The sequence below is a fragment of the Schistosoma mansoni genome, chromosome 1 (assembly GCF_000237925.1).
Source record: "Schistosoma mansoni strain Puerto Rico chromosome 1, complete genome".
Classification (NCBI taxonomy): Eukaryota; Metazoa; Platyhelminthes; class Trematoda; order Strigeidida; family Schistosomatidae; genus Schistosoma; species Schistosoma mansoni.
This window is the reverse complement of record NC_031495.1, coordinates 14,090,943-14,104,717: the sequence shown is the minus strand read 5'-3', so window position 1 is coordinate 14,104,717 and position 13,775 is coordinate 14,090,943. Positions and strand designations below refer to the sequence as shown.

General features: G+C 38.6%; 1 protein-coding gene across 2 annotated transcripts; it reads right to left on the bottom strand.

Moving 5' to 3' along the window:
• Positions 1 to 549: 549 nt before the first annotated feature.
• On the bottom strand, positions 550 to 11,171 carry Smp_035430.1 (putative protein phosphatase 2A regulatory subunit; the record flags this gene model as incomplete). Of its 2 annotated transcripts, XM_018793343.1 has the most annotated exons (9): positions 550 to 1,464; positions 4,205 to 4,434; positions 7,139 to 7,363; positions 10,145 to 10,313; positions 10,346 to 10,476; positions 10,509 to 10,601; positions 10,637 to 10,738; positions 10,778 to 10,974; positions 11,008 to 11,146. In XM_018793343.1, 9 exons carry the CDS (start codon positions 11,144 to 11,146, stop codon positions 1,287 to 1,289), a joined length of 1,464 nt encoding a protein of 487 aa, XP_018647866.1. In that variant the 3' UTR covers positions 550 to 1,286. The 2 variants fall into 2 exon arrangements, with proteins under 2 accessions (XP_018647866.1, XP_018647865.1); XM_018793344.1 differs by lacking the exon at positions 550 to 1,464 and having other exon boundaries at positions 3,960 to 4,434; positions 11,008 to 11,171.
• Between the last annotated feature and the right edge of the window lie 2,604 nt (positions 11,172 to 13,775).

Sequence of the window (13,775 nt, the reverse complement as noted above, 5' to 3'; positions counted from 1 at the left end):
AAGTGTGATGGAGAATTAGAAGGCTGGCTTGGAAATAGTGGGATATATAGCCTCTGAGATCAGAGATGAACTAATGGTGTGAACTTTGATAATTGTTGTAGCAGTGATAAGAGAAATTATCACGTTTTTCCATTCTCCATAATTTGCATGTGATATGATCGCTTCCCTAGCTTAGATTTGTTCGTTACTCCATAACAACAGCTCATTCATAAATAACCTCTAAGAGGAATTTTATCTCAACCCGTATATGATACTGATCTTGTAAAATGATAAGTCAAAAACTAACTTGTGTTAAAATGAAGAATTTGCACATATAGCATTATAAAACCATGGGAGTTGTTAGACGATATAGATAGATAGAAATGCAGTACAAATTTGAATTCGATCAAAGAGTCATTTTTAAAACAGCATTGTAACAGCAGTACCGTAATCTGCGATGAGCATTAGTGTATGAATGCAAAGGGGGACAATAGCCGTAATGATGTTTCGATTTTTAGTATCTCTGAATAGCTATCGTGACAAGTACCAATAAGAATCACGTTCAGGTTTCTCAAAAAAGTAATGTAATAATGGCTGCAGGATACAGCCTCAAAGATATTCAAATACGGTATACATGGAGTTAAAATTTTAGGCGTTTTGTGAAAAACACCATAATAAATAACTAAGGATATGGTAAAATCCCAAAATGCGTTCCATATATTATTTACGTCTATACTCGGTTTTCTGTAAAAATATAAATACACAGAAAAAAACACCGAGTAAATTTTCGAAATAAATCATCCAGAAAGAATTCAAAAGACATTTCGTGAATGTTACTTCAAGTTTGAACTGCGCATGATATTAATGAAACTGGGAAAGCCATTCACAAAACTTTAGGATAACCACTTTGTTATTTTTATTGTCCTGTTTATGGATTTACAGGTTAATGGGGTTGGAAGTGAGCGACCATTTGTCTTATGACTATAAAGTCAACATACAAATTATGTTCATAAAGTTACAATTAAGGTCACATTGAATAACAAGATGTGGTATTTAACTGAAGCAGGGAATAAAAAGTATAATAGTCACTTCAAGAGAATATACCCTCATTCACTGAATACATGGATGGGCAAACATGCACTAATCAAGTTGTACTTTAGGACCAAGTTACGTGTTCAGCACTATTTAGCTCACAAAAATCTCTAGCTCAGTACGGAATGAATAATGAGGCTGCTATGATGTATTGATCATGAAACGCAATATTATATGGTCAATAGTGCGTGAGACAAATGGTTGAAGCGTCGCACTTAGCGCTTGGTCACATTTACCCCAAGCTGATGGACATTAGTGAAAGCATTGTTGGTAATTGCAGAGCTAGTTTTGGAATCAATATTTGGTGGACCAGGTGTGTCGCCCGAACCAGACATCCTTAGCTGCTCGAGTTTCTTCCATAATTCTTCACGTTCCTTTTCCCGTTTACGTTCCCTAAGAAAAATTAAATAGAATGAATTTTCAAACATTTAAGGAAATGGTACATAGGAATAAGTGACTAAAACAATTTATGTAGAAATGTGATGTCTCTGGGATTTCATTGTCGTTAGTATTTGTTTGTCTTATTAGGCAGGTAAGTACATGTAATCAACATTCATGTACACTGTGACGAGGTAATAACAAAAAGGGGTACCAATACAAAGATTTTGACAGTAGAATTATGTCAATTGTTTCTAGCTACCAACGGTTAGCAGAAATGGAAGTGATTTTAAAAATAGGGAAAATATAGTTACTGTTTCTGAGCATTTTTGAGTGTCAAAAACGTGCGAACCGAAGAGTAGTCGCATAAAACCCAATTGATCCAAACATACTGTGGTGTTTATATGAATCAATGATTCCTTTGTATTGATTTTGAATTCCAAATACAGTACATTCGTTCGCGCTCATCTAATACTTCTTGACTAAATTGCGTTATTGCTGGGACTACTAGTTCATACTATAATTCGAATACTTCTGAATATTACATTGGCGTCGCGATGGAGCCTGTGATGGAACGGTTGAACATACATTCAGATTTTAATGCTTTTGAGGATTACATGGAGAGGTTAGAGATCTGGGCTATGACCAAGGAAGATGATGAGGATTTTAATATTGTGGCCCATTTCCTTACATTTATCGGAAGACAAACCGATTTTACTCCCTTATGCAACTCTCAAGCAACTACTGTTAGACCATGTAAAGCATACAAATTTCAAATGCGGTAAAGGAGAAAAATTCAGTGAAAGGATTCGTCAGAACATCAGGAATCCCACCACTTTACTACGTCGTCGCAGTCCAATACGTAATGAAGGTTATTCAGATAACGATTCTGTAAATTGTGAAACGGTTCGCGAAGATGAGCACAAGTTTGAAAAAAGCTTGTTCTATGGCAAGTTTCACCCACGTAATTCATGTGTATTTCGTAATTCTAAATGCTTTAAATGTGGTAAAACTGGACACATTCAGTCAGTTTGTAATACCACGGTTCATTTCGCTGCAAGTAATGCTAAGGTGGATGTTTCTTATGATCACTTTAACCAATACTTCTAGGAGCGGTATAACGCCACATAACAGTCCACAGTTGAATGAAACCCAGAATCATTGTGAGACAAAAAATTCCTAATCAACCAACTTCTTACCGAATTTCTTATTCCATTGCACCAGATATGGTTTGTCATAATGATTCACATATTTCTGATGACACTTCTTACAACTCTGAGAACGATATGTTAGATGAGTCAAATCATGATCAAAAACCGGATTCAGTTTTGGTAGATGCTGATTTTTCTAATGATCTATTATTCTCTAATGAAACTCTTAATAAATTTGAGGGGAATATTTCATAAAAATCAAATTCTGATGTCATATCAAACGCTATTCCTCGTCACAATGGATTTATCTCTAGAAATATCCCTAATGAATGTGACAAATACGTTCCGAATTAGTCAAGTTCTAGTCACATTTCTGATGTTATTGTATCAGATGCTGGATATTCTCCAAACCAATGTGTGTCGAGCAGAATCCCTAGTCAGTGGTATCATGAATCAGAGGGAATAGTCAATTTTCTCGAAGCGATCAAAGAACCAGTTTGCCGAGATATGGAGTTTGCACAGGCAGAGAATCCAAATCAAGTCCAAGATTATCCTAATGAGTATGAGGCAGATGCATGTTTTCCACTGGATTGTTTAGCAGGTGAATGAAGCCTAGATGAATCACATGTGTTAATTACATATATCAATGCATATCTATCTGTGTATTCTAATATGAATAACAAAAAGAATATGTATCATAATTTTTATGCAAGTCAAAGTCACATGATGGAATACCTCAAATTATATATCAGTGTGTATCCCCAAATACTCACAGTAATCGAAGCATGAGATTTGAGAAGATAATGCAAATCGGGAACGTCATATTGGCTAAAACATTGCGACGTAAGGACCCAACATTATTTCGTGGGGGAGGATATTGTTGGAAATTCTATGATGCAAATTCTAAATATCAGAGGTTTCACTGCACAACCGACATGATGATTGTATAAAATTCCAGGAATCAGGTGATTCTGTCCCAATTTCGGTTGTTAATTCTAATACTTATGAGTGCATTCTAGATAATACAGAGTCTACATTCAATACACTGCCGGATAGATACAAGATGAACTTAAGAAGACGTACAATCGATTACAGACACTTACACTCCAATTTGAGCTGTGGAGGATGTGGTGTTTGTATGAACCAATGATTCCTTTATATTGATGACTGTTTCGATTTTGAATTCCAAATACAGTACATTCGTTCGCGCTCATCTAATACTTCTTGATAAAATTGCGTTATTGCTGGGACTACTAGTTCATACTATAATTCGAATACTTCTGAATATTACACATACGTTTTCAGATACATAAATCTGCGAGGTTAACATGTAAAACTAAGATAGAATAGTGTGGTCACATTTATTAAGAATTGAGTACACAAGTCTTGATTTCAAACCATTTTGATGTCTGTGAACAATGATCATTTGGGGAGACTGAACACGCCTTTACTAGTTATGTACTACTCAACATCAATCAAAATGAAACTACAGATCTGAAAATGTAAAAGTTAAGAGTTAGGAAAATAGTAGACCTAGATATATATTGGAAAGGCACAGATATTCATTTATATGGAATTACTGAGATAATCTAAAAACCACTTACCTTTGACGTTCCACTTTGTGTTTTTCAGCTAACTGATTGCACAAATTTGTATTCATTTCCATAAAGATTTTTAGAACATTTCCGACCAAAGCTACAATTGTTTGATTCCAATGCTCACGTGAAATACGATAGAAGGATGGGAATAATATTGGTATAAGAGTGTCATGATTTTCTTCAATAAGAGAAACTATGTTATCATTGTTCCAATAACTTAGTGCTCGTTCGGCAACCTAGGAAGTACATTTTGTAAAATCCAGAAAATACATTAGCAAGTGAAGTGCATTGTATCTTGAAGTGTTTTATTTAGTTTGTTGTTTGGTTCCCTGCTTACCAAAATAGCCTGAGTAACGTATCAACATAAGCTCCCAATCTTTTATCAAGTTTAGAAGGTTTGTTCTGTATGTCGGGAAATAGTGGTAAGCCACTGTTGGCATAAGTATTGTTAGGAAATTGAAAACATACTCTTAATGTATAAGTCATTTAAATTATACACTACATTTTGCAGAGCCCCCAAATGCCCTGGTACGGCCGAGAGTGGGGAGAGCCCGCTCTCCCTCTCCAAATGCTCTCACATGGCCACGCGTATATAGCCTCTGACAGGGAAGTCCTACTCACTGCCTTCTCGTGGCATTACTGTTGTTTACGAAATTGAGAGGACGAAAAGCGAATGTCCGGCGCTTTAACCGGGTTGGTGGATGTGGAGTGTCCACCTAGGGGAGTTGGCAAACCCTGATTCCACACAAATGGTGCACATTGGCTCCAGTATCCTGAGGGAACAAGTGGTGTATGAATCAAATGTTGGTCACCGGCTATCGTAGGACTGCATCTCCTTACGATGCTCCACTGCCTTGTGGATCAGATCTTTAGGTCAAAGGCTCCGAGTGTGGTCCCCTAAGAAAACCACCTGCTTCAGTTTGGGCACCTGGCCAGTATCATAGCCCACACACAAATCAAATGAGATTTGTGTGGCGCATGTGTATCTGGTGCCCCTTTGTAACAATATTTGTGTTCAAATAAATAAACATTTTGCAGAACTTGGGAGCTGGTGAACATTATTGAGGATTTTTATGTACACACTGGAAAATTTATCTAATACGTAGTCGTGTAACTGTTTCATAAATAACTCCGTCAAGAACCAAGGTCGACAATAATATGTTTTGTTAGAGACCAAATTATTTCAGATTTAATTCGTATTCGGGTCGCATTTAAATGAACCCTATAAAGTGAGAAGAAACCGGCGTGAGAAACGGTGTCTTTTCGTCATCTCCGCCTATGCCCCGACAGATTGCAGCCCGGATGCAATCAAGGATGAGTTTTACCACCAGTTAACAGTTCTTCTCCAGAAAGCGCGTTCAACAGATATTGTAGTATTAGCCGGAGACTTGAATGCACAGGTCGGGCGTCTATGCACAGAAGAGAGTCGTTTAGGTGGCCGATGGGGACTTGTTGGTCGTAGGACAGATAACGGGGACCGTTTGCTGCAACTGTGCACAGACCACAACCTGTTTCTGGCTAGCACTAACTTCCGGCGCAGTCATCGCCGGTGTGCCACCTGGTGTTCTCCCTCTGCATCTCAAGCCTGGACTCAGATTGATTACATCGCGATCAGCTACCGCTGGCGTGGTTGTGTACAAGACTGCCGCTCCTTTTGCAGCACCTATCTGGAGTCTGATCATGCCCTGGTCTGTGCCAATCTCACCTTACTTTTCAGTGGCCGAAGGATTAATCGCCATCAACGGATCGATGTTAGTAAACTGGCTGCAACTGCTGTTGCAAGTAAGTATCTAGCCGAGCTAGCTTCTAGGCTAGCTACCATCCCACCGAAAAGTATAGATGAGCATTGGTTGCATCTTCATGACGCCATGAAAATGGCGAGTAAAGTCGCTTGCGGCTTTGCGAAACGTCCCGCTTACAAGCACTGGGTTTCTTCTGGCTCCTTACAACTAATGGAAGCCCGTCGGTCTACTCCAGGTGACCGTGAGTTTGACCACAAACGAAGGCTGTTACGTAGTGAAATCGGGCAAAGCTTGCGTAAGGCCCGAGAAGCCTGGTGGTCGGAGCGTGCTAATGAGATGGAAGCAGCAGCTGCATCTGGTAACTGCCGGAAGCTCTTCCAACTCATCCGAGCCACTGGTTTTGCGCCTTCGTGATGTTAGTCTGGCTGTAAAGGGTCGGATCTACAATGCGTCGGTGAGAGCAGTTTTGCTCTATGCTTGTGAAACCTGGCCTCTCCGAGTTGAGGATGTTAGACGACTCTCTGTGTTCGACCATCGTTGTCTCCGAAGGATTAATGACATCCAGTGGCAACACCATGTTAGTAATGCAGAGGTTCGGCATCGTGTGTTCGGGCGCAGAGACGATAATTCAAATGGTGTCACCATCTGGAAACACCGACTTCGGTGGCTTGGACATGTTCTACGATTGTCGTCTCAGAGACTTCCACGTCTTGCATTATTTGCCGACTCTGGGACTGGTTGGAAAAAGCGGAGAGGAGGTCAGTGTATGACATGGTGTCGTGGTATGAAAGAAAGCTGCAAAGGGCTAGCTTCTGTTGGTCCTCCACGACTCCCTGGCTGGGGTCCGAGAGATGGTGCAACACAGTGGCTAGAGACGTTATCAGATATGGCTCAGAATAGAAGCCAGCGGCAATCCTGCTGTAACCTTCTTTTACTTTCTTCATAAAGAGTGGCTATAACTTTCTTAACTGAGTCTTCTGGTTGTACATTTCAGTCCGCCTTATCTTTTCATCCCTTCTCTTCCTACTTTCATTATTTTGTGTGGCGCATATGTATCTGGTGCCCTTTTGTACTAATATGTATGTGTTTAAATAAATAAATAAATAATAAAGAAGCTAAGTGAACTAACTTCCAAAGTAAATTAATAACACTATGTACCAAACTGTGATACATTTTCAAGGACAAAATTGAAACAAACCTGAAAGTGGGAACTTGAGACAGACTTCGCAATTTGTTTAAAAAGAGGGACCATAATAATCTGAAATTGTAAAGGCTCAATGACTTCTAGAATTTCTTCAATTTCACCTAAAAACATAACTTCTTTTTGAGAGTAGGTTTTGGGCCAAAATTTTAAAAGTCCGCGAACAACCTGCTCTGTCAGAGTCGCATCTTTATCCAAGAACTGGACTATGCAGTAAGCAAGCTGAAGAGTAGGATTAAAATAAAATACAGTAATACATTGAATAATGCTTGGAATTAACTAGGACTTCAGAAGATAAAATATGAGCTTTCTTAAGTCCCTAACCAAGAACTATATTTTAACAAATTGTAGGCGATATGACTAAGTCAACTCATTGATACAAAGTATGGCAAACAGGTATGATCTGAATATTTTAAACAGTCATGTGTTTTGTTTCAACTTGTATACTGTACACTAAGCATTCACTTTTCCTATTTAGTGAGCATCGACTAAACAGCCTCTTTCAAAAAGAACGAACAGTTGATGCTAGTTAATTCTGACTTACGTGCTAGTTTGGATGGAATATTCGCATTGACGGCTGAAGGACAAAAATGGTAGTTTCCAGAATTATCCTAACCAATGTAAATGTGTCTAAGTAAGGGTCTCAGGAGCCATACCTCGAGAAGGCTTCTGAAATGACTCAAAATTGGATTAATAAAGTACAACCAAATACAACCGCCTTTTAAGCAGAACGAAAATACCACCCAGAAATACACGACTTATGTCTTCGTAACCATGTATTGGTATGAGATAGTACCAGCTACTAAAATCTGAGTGAGAGGAATCCTTGTTACCATAATTAAATTGGGCTTCTAAATATTTGGAATGTTAGTGTATAGATCGAACAAACAAATAAGTAGTGGGCTTATGCATTATCTCATGGGAAACAATAGGATTTCTGTAATACAAGACCAAAGCCTTTCATGGAGAAGCCAACGCCAACAACACTGAAATATATCATTACTCAATCAGTAGTGAACAATATAAGACCTCACACAAACATCAGTCTTAGTTGTGACGTCTACACATCAAGGGAGGATTTAAAAGACGGAGAACAAAATTAAAAATGTATCAATTCTGATGGCAATTTATAAGGCAGGATATCGTTCATAAAAAATTAATAGAATCGAGGAATTCAAAGCATCGAGTAATACCGTATTAAAGCAAGCCGAAATTGAAGTCGGATGGCAAATTTCAGGAACTCCTTAATACTTACGCACCAAGACATGATAGAACAACTAAGGTAATTGAAATGTCCACTAAGTTTGCTCATTACAGATTAATTTTACAAAAGTTGCCAGTTTTCTATTTTTCGTCGATTAGAACAATATTATCGCTGTATTTGCAGTCAGTGAGTGAGTCTCCTAGTAGATGAATCTCTGGAAATTCAGAGGATTAGTGTTATTTCTAACAAAATATCTATAACGAGGTTATATAATGATAGACTGCAAACCCGAACACCACTCAATTCACGGCGCAAAACACTTTTTTTTTATATTTTATTTAACCTTAGTATCAGTCAAAACCCGGTACATTGTACATCGGTTCAAGTTACCATACCCCATTAGCAACATACCCGAGCTATGCTTAAAAGGAATCTGTGACCGTATAGTAAAACCTATGAATGCTCTCCACCTTCGACGATGTTTCACAGCAATAAAATAAAGTAGAACAGACTGATGTGCAATATGCTTGTCTTTTGTTACGCATACAAACATTTCATCTAGGCCACACGTTACGTAAGTTGGCTAAACAAAATCTGGCTTCCTGAACCCAAGCCGAGATTTCCCTAGGCAACAACGCACCAGAGCTGATTAGATTTCCAAAATAAGTGGTGGTGAATGCACTAAACTGGTTCACCCCCTACCATTTGTTTCGAATCTGACAAAGATCAATACTGAAACAACCTTTCTCATTTTGATGGGGAAAAACTTATTGTAGACATGATTTTGTTGCTCACGGAAAATTGATCATGAATATAGTGGTCTTGATTGCGGTTATCGCTTCCCAGTTGCCCACACCGTGGAAGGGTTCTTCTGGAGGTACCTGAAAAGGAAATTAGGTTCCAGTTGGTCTTAGTGACCTGAAAACGTGACTGCAGTGCCCAAGGGACAACTGCTTGAGGCCGGTCACACATGACCATTTTGCGGGTAATTTTTGTGTCAGCTCCGTACTTGTTGAAAGCTTACCATTGAAGACGAAACTTCGTGGGATAAAGCAAAGCGTGCAGTTTTAGGGTTGACTTCTCCTAACTAAACCTTGTCTTTGTGTGAAAGCAGCATCGCTGTTTTGCTGGTTGTCTGAGGGAAACACCTTACTGCCGTTACACCTCTGTACAGTCAGCAGTGCGACTTCACCCTCGGATCTTGAGTTTGCTGCTTTTATTCTTACCGCTCTTCAACCAACCTGCCTGGCATGGTAGGAACTTGAGGATGGATTATTTCAGCCAGTATAACCTGAATGGTTCATCACGATAGACGAGCCCGACCACTACGTCAAGGTAGCAGCAACAGTCGGGAGTTGACGTGGGTAGGTTGGATAACCTATTTTGCGAATGTCTTGTACATAACAGAACAGTAAGAAGTGAATTTTACACAAAACGAAGCAAACCAAATTTAGGGTACTTTTTGTAACAAGTTAGGTTCAATAGGCATAAAAGTCTTAATTTGACTGTCAACTTGAAATTTTAAAATATTATTTTTAATACCAACTAATAAATATGCATAATTTTGGTCTCAACAAAGGGTACTTTACCCCGGAGTTTAGAAATTCAGGACAGTAAATCTAATCATTGGACCCAATTTCCCTAAAAGCCATTTATGCAAATAAATAACTCTTTTAACAGCAAGAAAATTACTTGAAACTTAATCTAATAGCAATGCTAATAACTACATTACTTTAAATGGAACAAGTAACGATAAGCACTACCTAAAAACTTCCACAATACGTTTTTTGAGAGCTTACTTGAGGATGGAAAGTCACCAAGGACTTGGCTTTGTGAAGTGGAATCAACACTTTTGCGAGGAACCGAGTGTGTTCAGATTTAAGTGGGAGGGCGAAACCATTAATAATACTCCCCAAAATTTCAAGCAACTCCCCAACACCATTGAACTGTTCCGTTTCATATATGAATCTAGAAATAAGATTCCTAAGACTTAACAATACCTTAGAAATATATTGTTAATCTGCTTTCTGATGAAAGACCTTAATCCCAAAAACTTCCCGTAGATGCGATGAACTACGGTCTTTAGCAGCTCACGTTCTCGAGGATCCTCACTATCAAACAGCTCCAGTAACTAGCTTTCGTAACGTAAAACTAAAAATTTACTTGAAGTACAAATTTTTGATCAATGTATTTTTTAGCAGCAACTGGTTGGAAATCAGGAGACTCAAGGAAACGCAGGAAGAACTCATAGACATACTGTGAAAATGTGTTTAAGTAAAACAAGTCATTACTGAAAGGTGGGGCCAGGCTGCTTCCAGTATTGGATCGTCTTCCTCAGGATCAAAGTCCGGGTTGTCAGAGGGTGGGAGAGGCCTGAATATGTTGCAAGCAATCTAACAATGTGTTATCACAAACATAAGTCTAGAACAAACCATGGAAACAATTGGTTGGTAAACAGATTCATTTAACGCGTTCCTTGTTACGCTTATGTACTCTACCAGCTCATTTAGGAATGTTCTTTTGATTTCTTTACTACTAACATCAGAGGTTGAATCCTCAAAGTTAAAGACAACACAGCACTGCTGAAGCTTCTTCACAAACAACTCTTGATGCTCAGAGGGAGAGACATCTAAAAATCGATCACATAAGTGGATTTACGAACCTTTAAATGCCGGTAAACGTGTTAGTTCAGTTGGTGCTTTTGGCCTATAATGTGAAGATCCCTGAGATCTTTTCTGTTTCTTCCCCTTTATTTCTGCCTTAGTTCTAAAAGGGTCAAGCTTGGGAATATCCTTTGACATCTCCTCTACAAAGATTCAGTTCAAGCGCACTCGCACATATACAATATCCAATATCGCCCAACGGATCAAGAAGAATATTTGAAGCGTTTCCAACAAGAAAGTAACGAAAATGAGTAATTAAGTGTTCTTTCACATTTTCATCGTATGTCTAGGAATGACTCTGGTTTTCTCTATGTAAGGACTTGAGTCTCAATGGTATTCCCACCCACTTATACGCCTCATCAAACTTTACGTTGATACCAGAACAAAACTTTTCCTGGGGCTAAGAAAATAGCTTGTTATTTGTCGGAAAATTTAACGGACTGTTACATTTCGTCATTATCGAATTGGTGCTACTCTCCAGCTTCCCACGTTAAACTTGACGAAGTCGTATACGAGCCATTAGGTAGTCAAATATCTCCTTAAATTCAGTAGTTTTATCGACGTCAGAAATTTTTCACAACTCCCTTAGTCTTAAATGACGTCGATAAACTGCAGTCGCTCGATCGAGCACCATCACAAAGTCACCCCACACCTGTCATGAAGCACTATAGCGCTTCAGAATTATAATTCCAAATTCTCTTATCTTAATATACCTCCGAATACAATCAAATACTTCTCTCTGCTCAATGACTGTTTATTCCTTTTTGTATATCTAAGTTACTTTATTGAAAGATACTTGGCTACCATTATTTTCTCGATTTGCCATATTCAGAGTATTTTCACATGTGAACCTATGGTTACCTGATAGTCTAAAAAATATTCTATGAATTTTTCTGTAGCGGTAAATAAATCCACAAAATAAATAGCTCTGTAAGTCTTCGACACTGAATGCTGACCATATTAGTTTTAATGGACTCACCTAGCTGAAGGTACTCGGTCATACATCCTCACCAGATTACGAGTCGGAAAGCCGTGCTCAACATCCCCTGCAATCGCTAGCCAGATTAGAACAGTCAATCCAAATATATCTTCGAACCTCCTCGCTTCTATCTTTTGATTTCACTCGGTGGGTACGATGCATAATGGAAAATGTTACTGGTTAAAGCGTTTTCAAACTCTGAATACCTGTCGCATCTTCACTTCCTTTATTCAGCCTTCATATAAACATGTTTATACAACCTTTCCAGCCATTGTGTTTTCCTATTTGAGTATACGGAACAATGTAAAGATAATCACTAATGCCCTTAAACTTCATAGTGAAACTTCACTCAAATTATCTTCCTGTCGAAGGAAAGACGAAAACTCAGTAGGATTGGTACCCTGACCCAAACAGCAGTCTTCAGAAATAGTGGACAACCCTATGTCTATCTTAATCCCAAATTAACCAGTGAATCTACTGATTCGGTAAACTAGTCCACTCAACTGACCTAGCGACACCCGTGCTCGTAAGAATCAGATATTCGTTGTGTATCACTGATGAAATGATGAGGGTTATACATCTCTTTTTTACTCTCGTAAAAGTCAGTTCCATTCCCGTACATTCGATCCGTCGTAGAAAAACAACAGAGTTCAGTATACAGCCAACAAAGAGAGGATCAACCACCACATACAACAAAACGTGTATACCTATACGTGGATTTGTGCGACCCAGCAGACTAACTGTGAATACGAACCCACGAAATCACTAATGTAGGCCTAATAATGATAGTAATAATTTATTCTCAAATAACAATCTGTTACATGAGGCATGCCAGTTTAAAGGCAAGATTAAATTGCTACAGAAGATACAGTCTTCACTCGGGTAGATTACTCAGTTAGGTTGATATTTTATTAGGGTACACTGATCATAAAATTATGAGGGAATAAAACTTCTCACCACAGTTTGTGGTCTTTATGAAGGTTGAGTTGCGACATGCAACTGATGGTCGAGAATAAACTCACGTAAATTTGAGAACTTTTATCAACCGTGACCTTATATCCCTCTGGAACATCTGAGGCACGAACAACGGTACAGGACCAAGTCGTCTGTACCATATATGTTTTCGGAGGCATATCTCGAGAGGATTGAAAGAGAGGGTAAGAAAAAGAGAGAACGAGAGGGAAAGCAGACATTATTCATGCCTGTTGAAGTTCGGTCATTTGTGGAGGAGTAGTTAAATTACCGTTACTTAGTCGAATTCTTTTTTATCAAGATACTTTTTAAGCAAGGGCATCCTAATAGGTTGGAGAAAATAAGCGTAAATAAGGTATGAGTGGATAAAGAGCTGAAGGAATGGAGGTGGTCTAAAAAGAAGCTGAAAGTTTAGGATTATGTGTACTTTTAAAATACAGTAGTGAAGACAGCATTCTGACGCAAAAATGGCTATTTTCTTCTTTGTCAAAGCTATTTCAGTTCATTTTTATTTTTAATGATCTGTAGTGACCGGCCAGTCTCGATAAGAACACGATTGGAATAACGGAAACAATTATTATTATTGTAACCAATTGTACCAGAGATTGTTTTACTGTATTTGTTTAACTGTATCAGTTTCACTTCTTGTTCCGCTATCCGCCTTGTTTGGTTCGAGCTTGCTCACGCACTGCTTATTCGCTTGTACTCTTTGGCACGTCTCGGTATTATTTCGATACCACGAGATCGCCAATAAATATACTTGATCTGGACTAGTAAAGCCTTCTGATTTACGGGCTATCAAGGGAACCAAGTCGT